At 31.1% G+C, this 21,723-nt stretch overlaps 1 protein-coding gene across 1 annotated transcript in view; it reads left to right on the plus strand.

Moving 5' to 3' along the window:
• Positions 1-21,723, plus strand: part of LOC107359880 (metabotropic glutamate receptor 1-like) — a 63,138-nt gene that overhangs the window by 21,146 nt on the left and 20,269 nt on the right. Inside the window, exons 4-6 of the mRNA XM_015926469.3 lie at positions 2,003-2,292; positions 2,524-2,957; positions 4,555-4,681. Of these exons, the coding sequence (XP_015781955.2) occupies positions 2,003-2,292; positions 2,524-2,957; positions 4,555-4,681 (851 nt within the window). The remainder of the gene's footprint in view (positions 1-2,002; positions 2,293-2,523; positions 2,958-4,554; positions 4,682-21,723) is intronic.

Here is a 21,723-nt window from a genome sequence, read left to right on the forward strand (position 1 = left end):
TATTAAAAAGTGATAAAAAAGCGACTTTACCATTTTATGAAAGATCCACATTATTCGCATTAAGCACATTAACCTGTGAAAAACAAGTTCAACATCCTGTAACTTTTCAATCAATACATTTACGAAAAGAAAGGCCTAACAAAAGTTCGTGTCTGACCCATTGAAGTATTTCTAGTCCAAAGAAGCTCGAAATTTTAGTATCACTTGGGGACTTTTCCTTGTGTGTTACTTTATATGAAACTTTCTCATCATGAAAACTTCCCATTACATTGCATAAGCTAAACATAAATGTGGCTAAATGAAGATTGAATCAAAAACTCGATAATAGTCGTAACGAGTAAAACACCAGATTATAAGAACAACTAACTTTAAAAAGTTTATCAAATTCGATTTGAGATTGTTCTTTTTAAGCTAAATCTGACTTTAAGCATATAAAGCTAGATCTAAGGTTTTGAGGTTCGTAGAGCTCGTGCAGACTTGCTGTTAAGGGTATTTACAGCAATGTGAGGCTATTTCAAACTAGACACTAATACTTTACTAGTTGGTTTGCAAGAAAAGAGTGGGTTTTCGAATCCTTTGCATAGCTGGACATTTGATTAACCTTCGCTTTTCTTTAACTTATTGAAATCCTTCCAAATTCAAATTGAATCCCAAATTGATTTCATCTTCTGGATGCTAATAGAAATTTCGTTCATCAAAAGGAAGACAATCTTTATAAATCTTTAATTTATACAAAAATCAGAAACGGTCTTTGGATAAATTTTTAATGATAGTTTCTTAGAACATGATTAAAGTTTAATGAAAAGACAGAAACAAGACTGTGCTGATTTATCATGCCATTCTTACTGTTTACTCGAGCCATATTCCAATGAATATTGAAAGAGATTCTCAAGAATCTCTTTACTGATGCTGATAAATTTATAACTTGTAAAATAGCAACTCAACAACTGCCTATCAAAATTTAACCTCATGCATAGAGGCCAGTAAATTTTAAATTAAACCAAATTGATTTCTTAGAAAAATATAACCATCGATTTTCAGACATTTGCGAATTTCTCGAAATGCAGCTTGAGCAAATGCAACTCGACTGCATTTTGATTCATTGCAAGCATTTAGGCCAAACTCTGCAATTGAAAAAGCATCAGTCTGAAAAGAATCTCCAGAAATATTAAAACTCAAGGAATGAATAAACTTGTAAAATTTACATTTAAAGCCATCAACTAGGAAACTACAAAAATGGTGAAGATTCAAAGAACATAAGATTCTTAAACAGAATACTAGAGTCAGAACTTAACCTTTCAGGTCAACTTGGAATGCAATAATCCCATTTCACCAAATATCCAATTACTACAAGAAATCTTCGAATCCATAATGAGACCAAGTCGAAATTGGAAAAGTTTTTCTCTTCGCATTTGATTTGCAAAGTTTTGTACAAAAATTCAATAAATTTGCTCATCAAGAATGAAAGAAAGAATGAAAATTTGCATAATAAGCTGCAATAGGAAAATGTAATGATATTAATGAAGAGCAAAAGGAAATTCAGGGAAAATTTTGGTTGAAAATTATTCCTACTAAACATGAGAACTATTGAAAATTGAGAATTGGAAGAACAAGAAAGAAGTGCTACTTTATAATGGTTATATAATGATAAGGGTAAAACAATAATTGGGATAATTAGATTTTCCAGTTTTGTATAATTCTCATAACTTTTCTTTACTCTTTTGTTGCTAGTTAATTATTGCACATGAAAAAGGGTGAAAAGATATAAATTTCATTTGTTCAGTTGCAATTAATGTTATAATGTACATTCACTTGGTTAACAACTCATCGAATTTGCAAATTGATAGAAGCAGAAAAGACAAAACTCAACTCTGATTATTTCGATAAACATAATTACGCACACTTTTTCGATCTTTTTTTCTTCTTCAAAAATCGAAATTGCATTTGAACAGAACTGGAAAAATGTTTATTGACTTTTCTCTTCATTTTTGTTGTTCTTTAGCGACGGTTGGTCTGATCGTTATGATGTTGTTGAAGGGTATGAGGTTGAAGCTTCTGGTGGAATCTCTGTTCGAATTCATTCACCTTATGTTAATGAGTTTGACCCATATTACTTCAACCTTCATCCTGATAATAATACTCGAAATCCTTGGTTCAAAGAATTTTGGGAATTCAAGTTCAACTGTTCGTTGACACCGAAAGCAGTAAAAGACCAAGCACAAGCCAAAACACCTTTACTACCAAATCAGGCTCCTTTTCCAGGAACTCGATTATTTAATAGATCATGTTCAGGTAATTATCAAACTAAAAATCAACTTTCAGTTGAATAACAATTGTAATCGAGTCAACTGAAAGTTCAAGAACAATGATTAAATCAAACGGAATAATCCAAGTCAAGGCTAACCAAAAAGCCAACAGTAAATAATCGGATAAAGTTTATCGAAAGCCAATTAATGAGGAAAAAAGGTAAACAATGGAAATAACTTTTCTTTTCTTCTTTTCGTTGTGTTCGCTTCCATTTAGGGACTGAAAATTTACGCGAACGTTACAAGCAAGACACTAAACTGGCTTTTGTTATTAAAGCCATTTGGACAATGGCTTATGGACTTCACAATATGCAAAAGAAAATGTGTCCACACACTTCAAGCTCATGTCCAGCCATGTTGCCCGTTAATGGATCAATTTTTTTACACCATTTACTTAACGTATCCTTTACATGGTCCAATGAGACTGTTTCATTCAATGAATTTGGCGATCCACCGGGTCGCTATGATATAATGAATTTTCAAAAACTTGACGACAATACTTATGATTATCTTCATGTTGGCTCATGGGATTCAAATTCAAATGAGCTAGTTACATGGAGACCCTTTCAGTGGCCTTTAAAGACTCTTATGAGTGATGAAGATGTACCTAAATCTGTTTGTAGTAAACCCTGTGAAAAAGGATATGCAAAAGTGAGTAACTCGACAAATAAAACAACTTCTTTCGCTCATTCGAACCACATCAATGTTAGAGACTTCATGTTATGTCCAAGTCTCTAACAGTAATGAACGTTTTTGAGGTTCGATGAGCGTGGGAGTTGGCTCAATGCGATGTATTGATATTGATAACTTTTCAAAGAAATGGCAATATTTGAAAACCTTTTTCTTTCCACTAAAAAAAGGCTAAATATTGATGGTTCAACGAAACAAAGACAGTAAATTCATTTCTGTAGCAATTTTCATTGAACAAGAAAGCTTCAATTTTACCATTCTCATGATAATAAATTGTGATTGCAAGTTTAGACAATTGTTGGTGTAAGTTGTTCAATGAAAAAGGAGCAAAACTAATAAAAATCTATCCCAGAAATAAGAAGAGAAATATAAAAGGAAAGAAATGTTATTACATTTATCCAATGTTAATCTATAATATTTATTATTACAATTCAGTTTCTTCTGTATTATTCATCATTCACCATCATTATTATCATTGCTTCATTGTACTTCATTGTATTCAAAGATGCTTCGTCCTAATCCATTCATCCAAGCAAGTTTATCTCGAACAACGTTTAACCCAAAAAACATGTTCATCAGCGAAATTGGATTCGAAATTTACGTTCATTTCTTCGAACAAGAAACAAGCATTTCCAAAGTCTGGAATATTGACAGAAAACTCTTGATAGAAATTCATAATCTTGAAATGAAAATGTTCTCATCAAAACTGATTAACCTGTCAAGATGAGAAAATTTTCATAATGAAAGATTAAATTTTTTCTAGAATCAAAATTAACTCTGGAAACTTCAAAACTTCATCCAGCATTTCATTAAGCAAATCAAAATCAAAGAATATTTTTTCGAAAAAAAACTTTTCTCTTTCAAAACATCGTTACGACAGTTTCTATCGTTTCAGTTGATTAAGCTACTAATGATATTTACATTTATATCAGTTACAATGTTTGGATGTTTCATGATGAACAATGAGAAGTTGCAGCGAAAAGAAAAAAATATTGAAATATTAATAAATGTCGACAGGCAGTTGAACATTATTAGCATCATCATGATGAGCCTCATGTATTAATATCAGTGATAATAGTCTGAAGCGAATCAATCCGAATCTCAATTTATCTCCATTTTCATCTTGTAATGCAATCTGATTCAATGGATAAATAATATCAATCAAAATGTACTTTAATCTGTTTTTATTCAAAGTAAACTTTTCATTCTCCTTTTCATCGTCATTCTTGGTTCATATTTTTTCATTACTTTTACCAGTTTGTTAGAGAAGAAGATATTCGAGAAGAAAGGTTTTCTCATCAATCAAACCCGGGTTCATCTCGTTTCAATGAATTAATATTTTCCTTTTATTCGATAATCATTTTCATTAGTTTGATAATGAGAATGTCAAATTTACATTTTTAAAAGTTCATTTAATGTCGAAAAAAAGAAAGAATAACATACAAAGAATAGAAAGAAAATCGTTTTTAATTGGCATTTCAATTCATTTGGCATCAATTTCATTTCTTTACCAAAAATTTTCTAATAATATTTCTTCTACTTTGCAATTCCTTTTCAGAATATCCAAAGTGATAGTGTTAAATGTTGTTGGGTTTGTGTTCCATGTCAAAAGAATCAGTTTTTAAGAGATGAATATCACTGTGAAAATTGTCCACTTGGATGGTGGCCTGATGATAATCAAACAGGTAAATTTACTTTTATCCAAATCTTTATTTGCTCGATTACTACCGTATAAAAATGTTCAAGTAAAAGAACCTCAAACTCGATAACTTTGGAAAAGAATGGAAATCAATTTAATTTTAAAGACAAGTTTCACATAAGTTTCTCAAATGAGGTATTCCAAGGGAAAGTAAGCAAATATCGGACCAAATTCATATCGATTTCCAATCTAAAATTCTCAAAATTGCTAAATTGCGATCAGATAATCAGATGAAATTTCATTTTCAACTAAAAAGAAGGATTTTCTAGTTGAAAATCCAAGAAAATGAGCAAAGTTGATTCCAACAGCAACTCCAGTTCAAAAGCGAACAGTTGCTATGGAGTTGCATCTTGATCGAACCTATTCTGCCTCCTAATTAATTCGTAATTTCAGGCCTTCTGCTCGTATCTTTAGATACTTACACTTTAGACTTTAATGTTTTTCCATGTTATGGAATGTTCTGTGAGACCAAATATGGCTAGAAAAAGTTGCAAATCGAGATTTGAAATGACGAGACAATTTCTTGCTTTCGATGTTTCATGAGGATTTAATGATGATAATGTCCAGTGCAATGAGAGCAACAAAGAAATCAAAATGAGTAACAATCGAGATGGAAATCTCAGCAAAATGTATCTCTTTGATGCAACAACAAGAGAATGCAAAAAACTAGAGACTCGAGTTTATCAGCTGAAACACAGGGATTTTTGTAGACTGAGGTGGATAAAGTGGACATCACTTTGTTCATGTTTTGGTTTATTTCAAAGAGAAGCCAGAAAAAAAAGTTGGAACCAAGTATTGATATAATTTGCTCTTCTTCCTCTCATCTTCCTCTCTCCATTCCTCTTTCACCTTTTCACATCTTGATTCTCATAAAATGCACGGTTCGTTTCATCTTGCTCATTATCATCATCATCATGAGCATCATCTTGTTTCATTCAATTCCATTTTCTCATGACCAACTTTTCCTTTATTTTATACTCGAACATCTCTTGACCTGTTCTCTCACAGTAACATTATATCCAAACAACAATACAAGACAAACAATGGACCTAGTTTCATTGGTATTTATTACCATGATAGCCATTAAGATGAAGACAAAAAGAACAGCAAAAAGAATGAAAATGAAAGAGAAACATGTTCATTCTCACAATCTTGTTCATTCTCACAATCTTGTTCATCTTCTTTACCTTTACGAGTATTTAACGTCTCTCTTCCCTTGAGACCAACAAAAAAGGTATAAATGTACTCTTTGTATCTTTACACATTTCCTTCCCAGTGTTGATAACCAACGATAACTTTCATCTTTATGACATTTCACCAAAAAAACTTTTCTCATTCATTCAACCATTTTCCTCTCTTTACCTATTCTCTATTAATGTTCAACTTTTAGTCTCAACTCTTTAAACATTCAAAGAAAAAAAGAGTTTCAATATCAACATTTAACTCGACCATGATAAGTGTAAACTTAAAGAAAAATTATTTATGAGCAGCAATTTTCTTCGCCTCTTTTCTTCCCTTTACACCGAAAAAACAAACTAGACATTAAATTAAACACGAATTTCATAGTGAAAACGTTTTCAAGAGTTTAACTTTTTACATTTTCTTCTTGTACTTGTATCATGAATAAATGAAGTTTGTCAAGCGATATCATTCAACAGTTGACATTACTGTTGACATGATTGATGTTTGGCTCAATTTGTTTAACAGGTTCGTTTGCTTTAGTAAGGTGAACGGAAAAGAGTCGACTTTTGGTCACTTTTTGGTTGTTCAGTTTCTTGTGTTGGCACACAGTTTAGGTTTGCATTGACCTGTATTGATTTACTCTGGTTTCATGGTTTACACTTGAATAAACTCCTTTCCTTGTTCACTGATTCTGATTTCAAAGGCAAATACTGAAAGCTTATTGATTCAATTGTTGAACAAGTTGAACATTATCTTGAGGGAAAATGAAAGTTGGTACAAATACACACTGTTAATGATGATGAGCTAATTAACTTTTATTTCTTCTCTTTTCCTTCTCATTCTATGCTATTTTTGACTAATCTATCAAAGTCATTAACGGCCAAGTCAAGGTTGATGTTTCTTCATCTTGTTAACCATTCACATTGAACAAGATGAAAGTTTATTGGGAAAGGAAAGCAAATTTCAAGTCAATGAATGGTTATTATCGTAATTAATGAGCAAATGCTCGGCTTTTCATCTCAATTGATCTTCTCTTAAATCCTCATTCAATCGATATCTTCTAACTGGTAAATCGTCAAAATTTGCATCCATCAACATTCTTAGAAATATTCATTCCGACATTCGTACCTCAGAAAAACTTTGCATCGCTCAATAAGACCGTTTCATTGTTTCTTTTCGTTTTCACATCTTCATGAGCGTCTGGTTATAGTTAATAAGGCAACCTTAAAACGATCAAAGTATTAACAACAAACTGTCTCAATACTCAACTCACTCAAATGCTGACCGCTGGAGAAATCACAGAAAATGTTTTCTGAAACAATTTTATTCGTACTTCTAAAACTCTGTTAAAACAAATGATTTAACATTCATTTCTTGATTCATCTTGCACCATAAACTACTTTAAATTGAAGCGGAAAGTAATTGCAATCGTTTTGCACTTGAAACATTTTCGGTAACTTTTCAAATTCACCTTTACACTCGGTTTGTCTTGACTGTAAATGACGATCATAAGTTGATGATTAATCAACCAGCTTTTGAAAGAGTAAAGGAAAAAAGTAAAACAAGAGTTGAAAAAGTCTTCTATTAATATGCTCATTTCTCGAAAGGAAAGAAATAGCTTGAATAAACCTTCTTAATAGGATATAATAAAAGCTAATAGTTTCAAGATATTCTGTTAGTGATGTCCATTTAAAGTTGCAAGTCACAAAATGTGAGCTGAAAAACGAGGGAACAAGAAAGAAAGGCAAAAAAGTAAAATGAAGAAAAGTTGAAAATGTCTTAAAGCCAAGGATTTTGCTCTTTCCTCTTTTACTATTAGCTTTTGGTTACTTTTTCTTTCTTGCCTCAGAATTGTCTAAGCTCAATGTTATTCTTACACTTTATTGGATGGAAACTTGTTTCGTTTCATTTCTTTTTTCTTCTTCTTGTTGCCTTCTTTCTTCCTACGAAACCAAACTTCCAACAAGTTAATTGAAAATCGATAGTAAACTATTCGAAATAAACATTCTTCTTACAGCAACTTCACCCTTTACCTAACAAAGTATATACATTTCACCAAATATCCAAATGATTCCAATTTGGGTCAACTTTAACTTTCATCTTTTATCAAATTAAATCCAACGATATTGTTTCAATAGTAACATTCATTCCCAAGCGAAGAAAAAATATGAACAAAGTAACTGAAAAACTAAACAATTTAATGAATTGAAAGTTTCCTGGAAAAGGAGAAAATCCATTTTTATCTTTATTCATCAATTAGCTAATCAACTTCACTTGATGCAACGAAAGGTTAACCAGCGAACGAAAGAAAAGTTGAGAGAAAGAAGAAAAATTTTCTCCTTTAATCTTGAAGATGAAGTTTCGTCTGAAGATGGAATCGTTAATGCAAGTTGAAATATTGCTTTTTGCTTAAACAAACAAATGATGAGAAACTCGGTGTTTTATGGTAAAGTTTAAACAATTTGATCTGATAATGAGAAAATGAATAAGATGAACAAGAATAAAAATGGATCGCTCAATGATTGTAATGATAATGCATTGGAAACTAATGATATATCTAATCCCTTTAGAATAAGAATTTGCGAAAAAAGAAATTTAAACAGAAAAATTGGTGAAACTGACGCCAGTGATTCTTGAATGATAATGGCTTCCATTTTGTGAACTATTCATTTTACTTGCCTCTTACATGTGAGAAAAAGGTTGCAAAATGAATCTTTATTTTCTCATCAATTGCTCGACTAGGCTAAACTCATTCAATTTGATTCATTCTGATTTATGCAATGATAACATCAATTTTCATGGGAATTTCATTGTTAGTCTCGCAACATTTTTTCTTCACCATTCCACTGATGCCTTTATCAACAGCATCATCATTAACATGATAATCTTTCCAGCCATTTCAACTTCTTATTTCAAGAACATTTTACTTCAATTTAATAACAATTTATTCCATATTAATGAAAATTTCCACCGAATTTTTTTTTCTTTTCTTAATTTCAAAATTCTTCAATCAATTTCAACTTTTTTTCCTCTACATTAAGTTATTGAATAATTTGCTATTTCAAATTCAACTCCCAGTTGGTTGTCTAATTAAACAGCCTTTTGTTCATTCGAAAGCCAATTGAACTTAGTTGAAAAGAATGTCAGAGAAAAGGAAAACTGGATTCATCCAGGGAATGAAGTCTGGAAGTTGGTGAGACTCGAATATTGTCGAAATGAAACTTTTAATACTTGATGAGTTTTCGTTTGACATTTCGTTGACGTTTCTTAAACTTGAGATTTTTTCTTTTCTCTTTTTTCGCTACTTTTCACGTCAACGATTAAACATTTACTTGCAATTGTTGGTTGATTAATTAATATGGGAATGGTTTTTACCTCTTTTCTGGTTCATTTTACTAATTGTGATTGAGTAAATATTGTTTCTTCTTTTCATTGCATTACAGTTGTAAACTGGATTCCATTCAGTCTCATTTTATCCATTAATATATCGTTATGTTCAAATGAAGACAAAATATCAACTCGCTATCAAAAGTGTAAAGGTTAAATATAATGATGATAACAATGTTTGTCTCGAAACATTTTCCTTTTTCTCTCTCTCTTTTCGCTTTTTTCCTTCTATTTATTCAATGTCTTCCTTCATTGATCAAACAATATTGTTATTTATTTGAGCATTATTTATCCATGTTTGTCAGTCTTAATTAGCTGTAATCTACTAATTCAATAAGAACACTTTTCTCTCTTTTAACCTTCTCTCTCTTTTTGCCTACCGTAAGTTTGGGCTAATGTTTCGCCATCATTATGAGTCTCAAGATTGTTAACATCAATTTGGTAATTAACATGTTGTCATTTATTGATTTGTTGTCCATCGATTAAAAGCAATCGAAGAAGACGAAATGGCAATAAATAATTGATTACACTGGTCTTGCTGGTGCTTACTGGGCATCTTTTTCACTCATCAATTATGTAACATTTGTGAGACAATTTCGCATTCGACAATTATTAACATCCGAATAGACAATGATGGATAGTCTCAGGTATCATCAGGACATTGGTACTCAAGCACATCAGCAAAAATGCCGAATGGAAAATTGAAAAACTTTCCGTTTTTCAATAAAACGAAAAGTCAAGAATGAATATTAGTGACTTTGTGATATTCAGAATCGAAGAGATAATGTTCCAACGTATGTTTAGGTGCAAGCTAGGTTATGCAGGTCAATATCTCTTTGGAAACGTCGAACTAATCAAATTTTGTTTCAATTTAAAAACACTCCAATTTTGAGGTTACACTAGTTCTTTCCGAGTTTGTTGTTTCAATTTTGAATCATTATTCTTTAATAATGAGATACATTTATCCATACAATTCAACATTATGGACTCGATGATTGAATTTAAAATTGGCTTTATCAACTCAATTCTTCTGTTCTTATGAGGTTTCTAATGATTAAAATGTTTTTTTTGGAAATTTAAAATTCTTTTTTTAGGTGAGTTAAATTAAAGTTCATCAGCATGCACTGTAAAGTGAATCAAATTGAGCAAATTTTTTGTTTGAACATAACAATGGTAATGATAAATGGGTTTGAAATTAGATTGGTAAATAGGGTAAATAGAGAGCTGCAAGGTTTCACCTTTGGTGTCTGATTATAAAAAACTGGTTACAGGCAATAAACTGGGAGTGAAACAAGGGAGTGAAAAGAAATTAGTTTACAACTGAATAGATTGAATCAATCAGAGCAACTGAAAATGAATCATTTAATATCGAGATTCAGGGAAATGAATTTTACTTTTGTTTTTATCTAACATTCACAAAAAAGAATTAACAAAACTCAAAATTCAATGTTCACTGAATCAATGGCGCAAGTTCAATCGATTAAATTTTAATAAATCATCACTAATATACATTGTAATTATCGCTGAAAACGAAATGGAAGCCAAAAAAATCATGAAATTCAGAAACTCATTGTTGAAGGATAAGCATGAATTATGATAATTGCCATTTCATGCCCAAGTCTGACGCGTCTAAAAAGTTGAGATTTTTTGCTCTTCTTCCAACTTTGATCTGTTTTTTATCATGAATTTGAATGGAAAAGTATTTTTCAAAGTTTCCTAAAAAATAGGTTAGCCAAAGTCTGACTGGATTCTGAATGAATTTAACAATGGATCGATAAGCCTTTGTTTTTACTGGCACAGAATGTGATTTAAAATCAAGTAGTCTTGATGAACATGAAATTGTTCAGTATTCTTGGTACATTGTAATACTTTTTTTTATTAACCAACAAAACAACCATTAGTCCGATGATGATAAACAATTAGTTGATAAATTAATAGTAAAAACAGAGAGAAAAGTGTTGGAAGCAATATCATGGAGCAATAATTCAAAGAGGATCCTGGTGTGAAAAGATGAACAAGGATGGAAAAGGGAAGAAGGAAAGAAAAAAGTGTGTGGTCAATATAAATTCTTTTGGATCATCAAGATAAAAAAGAAAATAAAAGTTGAACTGAATTGTAATTTAGTTCATGTTCCATGTTCCATCAACATTCCAGCAAGTAATAAACAAGTATAAAAACAAGTTGAATCAACAAGAGAAAGAAAATGAAAAACAAAAGCATGTAATAACAAGAGACATTATCGCCATTGAGTTAAGACAATTATGATACTTTGTCTGGTTTTGTTGCCTTTGTTGTTGCTGATGCCGTTGATGGGTGGTAAAGCTTTAAACGATCATAATCATGATAATGAGGGTAAATAAAATGATAAAACAGTGATAATTAAAAGTTGACTCGGATAGAAAAGAGAATGTCATGAGTTTCGAATTTCTTGTACAATAATTTTTTAAAATGCAATATTTTTCATACCGTGCAGTAATGCTGATCTTATATTTTCAATCAAATGTGAGAAAAAGGTGCAAAATACTCGAACATTGAAAAGACTAGATAAATCATATCCCAATCTATTTTAATTGTGTTCAAGATAAGGGTGTATTTCATATTTGAATAAAAATAAATAGTTAAATAAATACTGGTTAAAAATCGGATTAAATAGTAAAATAAACTTATATCGATTCCTGAAAGCTTGGCCGTATTTCGGAAAATTTTTGCTTCACTTACATACACTGGCAATAAATCATACGTAGCTTAACAAGTGATTGTGTGTCAAGAAGAGAAACATCAGTTATGATGAAATAACGACGGATTTTTCTCCAATGGGCACACATTCTGCCCAGATTAGAGAACGGTCACAGACTACAGACTTGAACCATGAGCTTATGCAAATTCAACAACAATAAATTCTCACGCACAAGGTTATTCAAGGTCAAATCTTTATTTGACCTCTAAACCTATGACCTTTTCTAAAACCGCAAAATTTTGCTAGCCTGTACGTGTTATTTACATGTTCATAACCAATACTCGCTAAAGGATATGACTGATTCCATACCGTTCAGTTAATCAATTGCATTTATGGAAAATTCATTTGTAAGGTCTCTTCAGGGATGAGGAATAGAGACTTACAACTGAGATCAGTTTCTCAATAACTTTAAGTATAATCAACGTTGTTAATCAATTTGAGGTTAAATTATTTTATTTCAGTTGAGGTGTCTAAGTCATCAGTAAATCAAACGTTAACACAAGAGCACAGGTAATAAGTAATTAGACTTATTTTTAAGTAAATTAAGTTGATTATGATGAACACAGTATTGAGAGAATACCCTCTTCAATCAATTAACAATTTGTTGATCACAGTTTTAAAGAGAGAGAGAGAAAAACATAATCTCCTCTGTTGGTCAAATTGACCAGTATTTATATTAAGTAAAGAGGAAAAGGAAGAAAAGCTAAACATGTGATATTAAACTAATGGGGGTTGACATTGAATTACAAACTGTAAATTAAGAGAGGCAAAAAGTAGTGTCGATCCCTTACACATTTATCTTTCTAATTGTAAGAGTTATGAACATGTAATATGGAATCAGTCATATCCTTTAGCCAGTATGAGTTTTGAACATTTGACTGTAATGTACAGGTCATGAAAATTTCTCTGTTTTAGAAAACGACCTTCCAATGTTAATTAGAGGTCAAAGAAAGATTGGAACTTGAATAACTTTGAGCTTTCGTACTTATAGTTGTATAATCTGCACAAGCTCATGGTGCAAGTCTTAGGTTATTGGCACAAACCGTTCGTGAGTTTTGCCTGCAAGAAGGCGTAAATTGAAAAAAACGCTTGGTAACAGTGAATGTAAATTTTAATAAGTTGATTGATTTTGCTGAAAAAAATTGTATAAAAGCAATGAAAACTGTGTAAAAATTACATCACATTCAATGGATGCTCGATTATCACAATTGTTTAACAAACTTTTATCTTTAGAATGACCTAATACATCGCTATCTGGATCCTCCAAAATGTCCCAAAATATGCATTTATCTTTCTAGTTGCAATAAGTTGATTGATTGTGATGAAAAAAATTGTATAAAAGCAATGAAAACTGTGTAAAAATTACATCGAAATGCATCGATGCTTGATTATCACAATCGTGCAACAAACTTTTTTCTTTAAAATGACCTAACATATCGCTATCTGGAGCCTGCGAAATGCCCCAAAATATGTATTTATCTTATCAATTGTAATAAGTTGATTGATTGTGATGAAAAAAATTGTATAAAAGCAATGAAAACTGTGTAAAAATTACATCACACTCAATCGGTGCTCGATTATTACAATTGTTTAACAAACTTTTATCTGTGGTTAAGTTTTCACTCGGCTTTATCAGGAATTTTAAGGTGTCTAAAAAACAGGGTATTCAGGAGCGACACAAGAACGCTTATTCAGCTTGTAAAAGCAGTTTATGATGGGATTATAACATTTCAATGCAAACTCGCAAATTTATAGCTATACAGGGCTATTAGCCTCATTTACTTCACGGTTCGTACAATATTCAAAGAACCAAACATGCTAGGGGTATTTATTTTTGAAACTATATACGGTATACTTTTGAAAATTGAAGGACAATTTTTCTGAGGTTTCGAGGTCATTCAAGGTTCTTTGTTTATTTGACCTCCAAACGACTTCTGAAGGTCATCTTCGAATGACCCATACTTTCATCACTATAAGTTCATCACTTCGAAGCATCAAAAGCACTGATATGATGATATTGTTCACGAAGCTTTTTTCGCGAGATTAGTCATAAGCTTGTCTAACTTTTCAAAGATTGTTGACTTATCATGACAAACATTTTTCGAAGTAAAAAAATATTTGCTATTTGAAAATGACATTTAGAAGTCGTCTAGAGGTCAAATAAACGAATGACCTTAAATGACCTTGAAAATTGTTCTTCAATTCTCAAAAGTATACCGTTCAAATATAAATACCCCTAGCATGTTTAGTTCTTTAGATATTGAATAAAACGTGAAATAAATGAAGCTAGATAGCTAATGCCTGAGAAAAATCTATTTATCAATAAACAAATCCGTTCTAAAGATATAGCCGTTTACATTTTGACCAAACCGCTTGAACACATTGTATATACCTTTAAATCGATGAGGGAAAGACGAACCGGATGAACTTGAGTCATCTGGTTAGATTTTAAAGTCTTGCGAGTTGCCGTAAGAGATAGAGAGATGAAACTTATTTTTCGTCGGTAAAAGAGGAGAGGTTGTCAATAATCAATAATAATAAAATCTAATACTTGTTTCCAGCATGGTAAATGTGCCGTTCTTAAAATATTGATGTCTAAGGCCAATTGCTAAAATCAAGCTAAAACGCTATGAAATTGAAAAATGATTTGATCGCTGATGTGTACCAACAATTTTTATTGACGGAAAATGTATGGCTACTCCTTATTACAAAATTGTCTTACTATTGATTTAGGGTGGTCAGCAAAGTACATTTTTTATAAAATAACATGCTTAAAAGTTCACTTGGTACAAGATTTCTTTAGATCAATCCGAAGCTACTCCATCTTGCAACCAGATTTGACCCAATATTCAGTAACAGAGTCTGGAAATTCAACACTTGAGTAATTCTTAAATCTTTTGTTCAAATAACATTTAAAATAAACTATTATTATATATCAGCCTCCAGTCTTCAGCAAGAACATGAAATATTCGTGTTAAGATAAGCACGATGTTGCGTGATTTATCGAGAATTTGCAAGATTTACAAGCAAAAACTGAGAATTGTGCAAAAAGAAAAAGTTTCACAAAAAATTCAAAACTAAACTGCATCTCGATTCATCCAATTTATTGATAATCTTATCCTTTGAATTATTCCTCGCTTCAAAATGTTACAAACATAATTCGTCGGCTTAAAAGTTTTGTATAAATGACTTTACAAACAAGAGATTTAACTTTGTTCCAGTAAAGTTAATCATTGATAATCATCTTTTCGAACTCGAACCAGTTTCTACTCAACAAAAGTACAACTGAACCTTTTGACAAGAGCAAGACTTTTCCGCTCAACAAGCAAGAAGCAAAACCTCAAAAAGTAAACCCAAAAGTTGACTAAAAATATTCACTATTTAAATGAGCAAAAAGTCGATGAAATTCAATGAAAGATTTCAATGTAAAGAGTAGATCGAAAAGGCATTTTCAGGTGAAAAATAAAGAGACTAAAAGTAATTGTTCATTTAATCAACTAATTACCATTCAATCAAACTAATTGAAAAGCCTTTACAGTCCAATTGATTTGCAGTCAAATATCACCAAGGGAAAGCAGGCAACCCATTGAAGCAGCAAGTGATTTGATAAAAAAGATCAAACAAATTGAAGAGATTGGAAGAGAAAAAAAAGTTGAAATGAGTTTTGGAATAATTGAATTTAATGAGAAAAAAGGAAACAAAGTGATTTGAATAATGACGCTAAAACATGCGACAATGAGTTTGATTATAAACTCGTCAAAATATCATTTTTACCTTTCATGGTAAAACAGTTTAAAATGATTAATGTGGACTGATTGTTAACATTTTCACTAGAAAATTACTCTGCACTTGATGTTTCCAATTTCATGTTTCCTTTGAATCATGTTCAAGATTTTCGCTTTTTTCTCCTTCCATTACTTTTACATTTTATTTCTTCTGTTGAACATTTTTTTCCCTTCTTTTCAACTCTTTACTTCAGTTAATCATCCAATGAATTTACTATTGAACTTCTAAACTTAACACTGTTTACTTTTCCTTTTCTCTTCTGAACATTTTCTCATTTTCTCGTCATATTAGTTACCAGAAAGTTTCTCTCTCAGTCAATGGTACAAATGTCAAAAACAAGTGTCAAAAGAATGACTTTGATTGTATAATGTTTTGGTAAATTTCAACGACAATAGCAATCATTCCTCTTTAACCATCAACAGTGGAAAGTCAAAAATTTAGACTCGAAAGGTTCATCTTAATAACATGCCTTGTCAACCTTAAAAATACAGTTTTCATTTACTTCGATTTTCCTTCGAACTTTTCTTTTCTATACTTCAATTAGTTGTGATTGATTCAAAGAATAAAGTTGGGTTCGAAAATAATTGTGAATATTTCGATTCAGTGAACTTTTTGTGCTTCGATAAACTTTGAATTATTTTGACCAGTTTTTCCCATGTAAGGAATTACTTGCAAGGCAGAAAATGTTTATCAATATGATGACCACGATTCATTATAATTGACTTATTCTGTTGTTGATTGGGTCAGAATTTTTACTCTTGCCTTTTCCTTCATCTTCTTTAGACAAAGGAATTGATTTGCTTTCAACACCTTCAAACATGATGATAATGATGATGATAAATTGAATGAACAACATGCAGGGAGAATGCTGAGAGAGGTGCAAAAAAGCTTAAAATTAAGGTATAAAGGTTGGAACGAGAGTAAAATCGAAATACAAAAATCTGTTTCACTGTAAAAGTCAATTCAATTGTTGGAAGATGATGATGAGAGAAGATGATGAAAGAGAGATTGTTGATGATGAGAGAAGATGGAATCGAAACATGTTGCCTTTTACTTTACAAATCATTGGATTAAATCAAATTGACTTTCTATGGAACAATATTGCTTTAAATTTGGACATTTCTCCTTTTTCTTCGTTTCTTCTTTTCTTTTTCCTCCATCTTCATTATCGTTACTTTATCTTTGCTTGCTTTTAGTTCTGTTTAACCTTTCTACAATCACATCAGGATCCATTAAATCAGCAAATGTATTAAGAAATGGAAACCAAAGTTAATCAAAGAGCAGAAACAAATTGACTCACCATCAATGGTGTACAATGGGGAAACTGGATTCCACCAACTCTCAAACTTTTCACACCTCTTATAAATCTTGTCAGTCTTTGTCATTCAGTTATATTAACTTGATTTGTTCATCGACGCTGAAAAGCTTTACATTGATCGAATTGAAATTGGCCCACTAGAAAAGAATACGGTTAGAATGGTTGTGTATTGTACACTTGATATGCTTATCTTTTATAACGAACTGATTTTCGTTCCATTTGTCGAAAAAAACAACGTTCACAAAATGCCAGTTTAAAATTATCAAACACTTGCTCAATATTATTTGTCAGCGTATAGCTCGTTAGATATGTTGGCTGTACTGGCTATTGACTAATGTTAGATGGCTTGATAGCCGAGTCTTTCTCAGGTTCTTTTACTCTTATCTATTAGAGCGCTCCATTGATGGTTACTCTCGCATAGTTAACTTGAGATGGATAGAACACTTTTAAGCTATTCTCCAGATCTTGTTTGATCAAGAAAGGTTTGGGAAAAACGTTTGGTTAATTTTTGATTAGTTATGATTAAAAACTTTAATACGTTCACATTGATATTCAGCGCTTTTCATTTTCTCTGCAGTCAAATTCGTAATTAGAAACATATTTTATATCAATTCACAATTTTTTGATAACTTTTCTCATTGAAAATGGACTCCAGTTCATCCATCTGCATAAAGGCATAGATAAAAAGTATGGAAACTGTTTAAAAATGAAAATCCCGATCATGATAGTAATAGCTTTTCTCCTTATTTGCCATCTCATGATTAAGAAACTCGATCTTTGGCATCGTATTTTAATCATGGATACTTTTGATGCAGTGGTATAAAATTTATCAATACCTATTTCCTGATTGTCTAGACAGACTAAGATGTATATCAAATTCATCCGAAGAAAACCCAAATTCTCAAAATATTTCATTTATTAACCTGTACTTACAAACCTTTGACCCTTACCTTTGGCATTAACTTTTTGTGAAACTCTATCATATCCTCTCTTGAAAAAATGAAGTTTTGTATCAAATATTTCATTTGCTTTTATGTTCAAAAAAAGTGTTGTTTTTATTTCTCTTCATTTTCAATTCCTTTTGGAGCCGCAATTTTTTTTTAAATTTTTCTTTTTTTAGGTTGTTTGTTTTGGTCATCTTGCTTTTCTTGTCCTTTAGTTGACAAAAAAAGAGAATCTTTTTGTTGAAATTAGATTTTGGAAAACCTGATTGGCACTCAATAAGAGAATGAATAAAAAGAAAAGCAGGAAACTAAAGAGTAAAAATATATCGAAAAAAGTTCTGACAGGAAAATTCTGTAAATACAATTCAATGCACCCTTGCAATTGAATCACGTTTCAATGTTTCTTGTTTTTACTCTCTCTTTACCTGAACAGTTTCACCGACTGTTTCCATTCCTCTTCCTAATCTTCATTCCCATCGGTTCCAACTTCATCATCTTTCATCATGACAATCTTTATCTAAACTTTTTTCACTTCTCTTTATCTGCTTTCTCTTCCCTTTACGTCCAGAATTTTTGAAACAAAATTCTCTTTCTTTTATTCTGATTCACAATTGATACCCTTTATCTACTCTATAAAGCAAACAATGAGAATCACAAAAAATGAAACAAACCATTAACAATCAGATAATGAGTTGAAATTTTTTTCTCATTTAAATAATTATTTCAATTTTACTTTTACAATGAAACTTTTTTTTCTTATCAATTTTAATTGCAAAATTTGAAAACGCTTTTGGCAGATGAAAGTTGCAAATGAAGTTTGCTGGAACACAGTTTCAAGTTGAGAGAATTTCATTTTCAATTTTTTCTTCTCTTCATTTTCATAATGAAACTGTTTTCTGTTCAATTTAGGATTCACTTTCGATTCCAGTCGAGTAAATAATGAAATTCATCAAACTTGATCAACTCAATGGTCAACTCGAATCAGCGATTACTTTCATTTTTTCAACTTTGATAAATGATGGACAAACTTGAACCAATTTTGTTGATCGTTTATCAAATTGTGTGGAAAGTTAATGATGAAAAATTGAAAATTAAAGACGAATGTTGATCAAAAGTGAATGTGAAAAGTTGCTGGTTAAGTGAAATTGTTTTTTGCATCAAATGTTTAATGAGATAAATTTTCTTTGGTTCAATCAAAAGGCTTTAGATGAAAGGTTACTAGATTAACCTTTCACTTTAATCATTGAAATGAGCAAAAGCCATTTTATATTCTCATTAGTAATGAGAATATAAAATGGTGTGAAAATGTGTGTGTAAATATATGTGATGTATATTAGCTTAAATCAACTAACCCAAGGAAGCAACAATTTACAGTGAATCAAACCAAAAAGTAGGGTCAAAGCCATAATTATTACAAGCCTGGAAAAGCCAAAAGATGAAACAAGCAAAAGGACAACTTGAAAAGCAACACCGAAGCGCAAAAAACCCCCCAAAATAGCAGTTTGAAAATTATGACACAAAATTGTGACCATTAACTGAATCCTATCCTTTCATCTTGACCTTGGTTTGTTAATAGGTTTTCAATGTTGTTGTTATATTTAACATCCAGTAACATCAACAAAATTATCATTAACATTACCGACAACAGCAGCAGTAACAAAGGTCAACTCCGAGTGTCTTCTGGTGCAAAATTAAATCTTGAGAAGCGCAAGCTTGTTGGACTAAAACACTATTATCATTATTATGTATTTCTAATGATACTTCCGTGAATATGAAGATGAACAAGAAATTTTTTTTTCTTCTCAACAAAAAAGGAAGCCAAAAGTTGAAAAAGAGAGGGAAAAAAAGAGATCAGAATTGATGTTGAGATGATCTTAACTTTTTTTTTCTTCGTTCCTCTTTTACTTCAACATCATTTTAACTTGTTGATAATAAGACAATAAATAGGAAACATGATTTACCTTGAGAAAGCTTTATAATAATCAGGGCTTTTCACATTTTATGCCTTTCGTCTATCTTTAAAAAATGACTTTATGCTGATAGATAATGCAATAGATAGACGGTTTAATTCAGTGTAATTACCAGAGCATAGAAAGATATGCAATGTAATTTTTTGCTGATTATGTTGGTAAATTCAACAACATTTTTGAATGAAAATAAATCAAAACAAAGGTCTAACCAATCTAAATAGACAAAGACTCAATAACTAAGAAAGGCAAAAATGGTCAAGTCAAAGGGGCAAAATCGGTTCTAGCTCTATGATATGGAATTAGGTATATTAGATAGTTGGATTAGTAGTATAGTAAATGTTTAAAGCAAAAATGAAGTAATTAGGTTGAGTGGTTTAGGTACAGTAGGAACTTTGCCTGGGACTTTCGAGAGGTCAAAGTCCATGGAGAAACATGGAATTTCTCATGAACTATTGATGATACAGATGTACAAATACTATCATTAGATTTGTCATAACAAAAGAAAGCTAACAATATATAGAAAGGTCAGAAAATATCAATGCGTCTTTATTTTGTACAAGAAATTAACGAAAATCGGGGAAAAAGGTCAAAATAAGGATTAATCAAAGTTTATCCTCGAATGACTCATCAGGTCAAAACTAATCATGACTGATTAAGTTCATGATGTTGAACTATGAATAATCTAAGGTTAAAATTTAATTCATATCGATTAGTCATAGAGTTCATAGGTTAAACAGGAAAAAGTCAAAATTTCAAAATATTCATGATTACAAGTAAATCGTCACTTTCAGGTTATATTGAACGATTAAATTATTGAAAAGTCAATTCAGGTCATAATATTAGACGAAAAATTCATACAAATTGATCTCCATTGTAATTCAAAATGAAATACATTTTTAGATTTTCTTGACAAAAACTCAGTCTATTATCTCTGAGGAAAGATTTATATTTCGAGAAACATCTCTCAATAGCAGAGGAAGTTAGAGGAGCAAACTTAAACGCAGTAAGTTCCTCAGCATCATAATTTAAATTTTCAGCTGGATATTGACCATAACTGATAATATTATTGATTTTCCTAATAACATGTAAATCAGGATTATTATTAAGCACTGTTTGTAACTTGTTTTTGATCAAAATACCGATAGCATCATTACTGGATAAAAGTTCAATATTAACAACATTCAAGATATCAAGTTGTTGAGATATCGATAAATTCTCGGCTTGAAGTTCCCTTATAACATCAACAATGAAAACAAAATTATTTCTGATAAACGCAAGATCGTAAACAATATTTGACAAATTCAGAACTCCTTTGAGTCGAGAAATAGCAACAGCTTCATCTTCATCAAGAGAAATGACAACATCTTTGAAATCTTGATAATTATCATGATAATAATTGACTGCATTGAGCCATGTTCCCCATCGAGTGGTAGTTGGTTTAGGAGGCAAGTTAAGGTTAGGTTTCATTTGTTTCAATAAATTTTGTCGAGATTTAGCTTTCAAAAATACTCGTTTTCCCTCTGATATTAGTTGATCAACATCTTTGAATTTACTGCGAACCGTTTCACATACACGATGTAAGCCATGAGCCAAGCAAGTAATGTGCAGCATTTTTGGATAAAGAAGTTTCATCCCTTCAGCTGCTTTTTTCATGTATGAAGCTGCATCAGTAACAAAGAGTAAAAATTTATCATATTGAACTCC

This window comes from Tetranychus urticae, chromosome 3 (assembly GCF_039701765.1).
Source record: "Tetranychus urticae isolate SD_2017Ah chromosome 3, NJAU_TeUrti_SD_1.0, whole genome shotgun sequence".
Lineage (NCBI taxonomy): Eukaryota > Metazoa > Arthropoda > Arachnida > Trombidiformes > Tetranychidae > Tetranychus > Tetranychus urticae.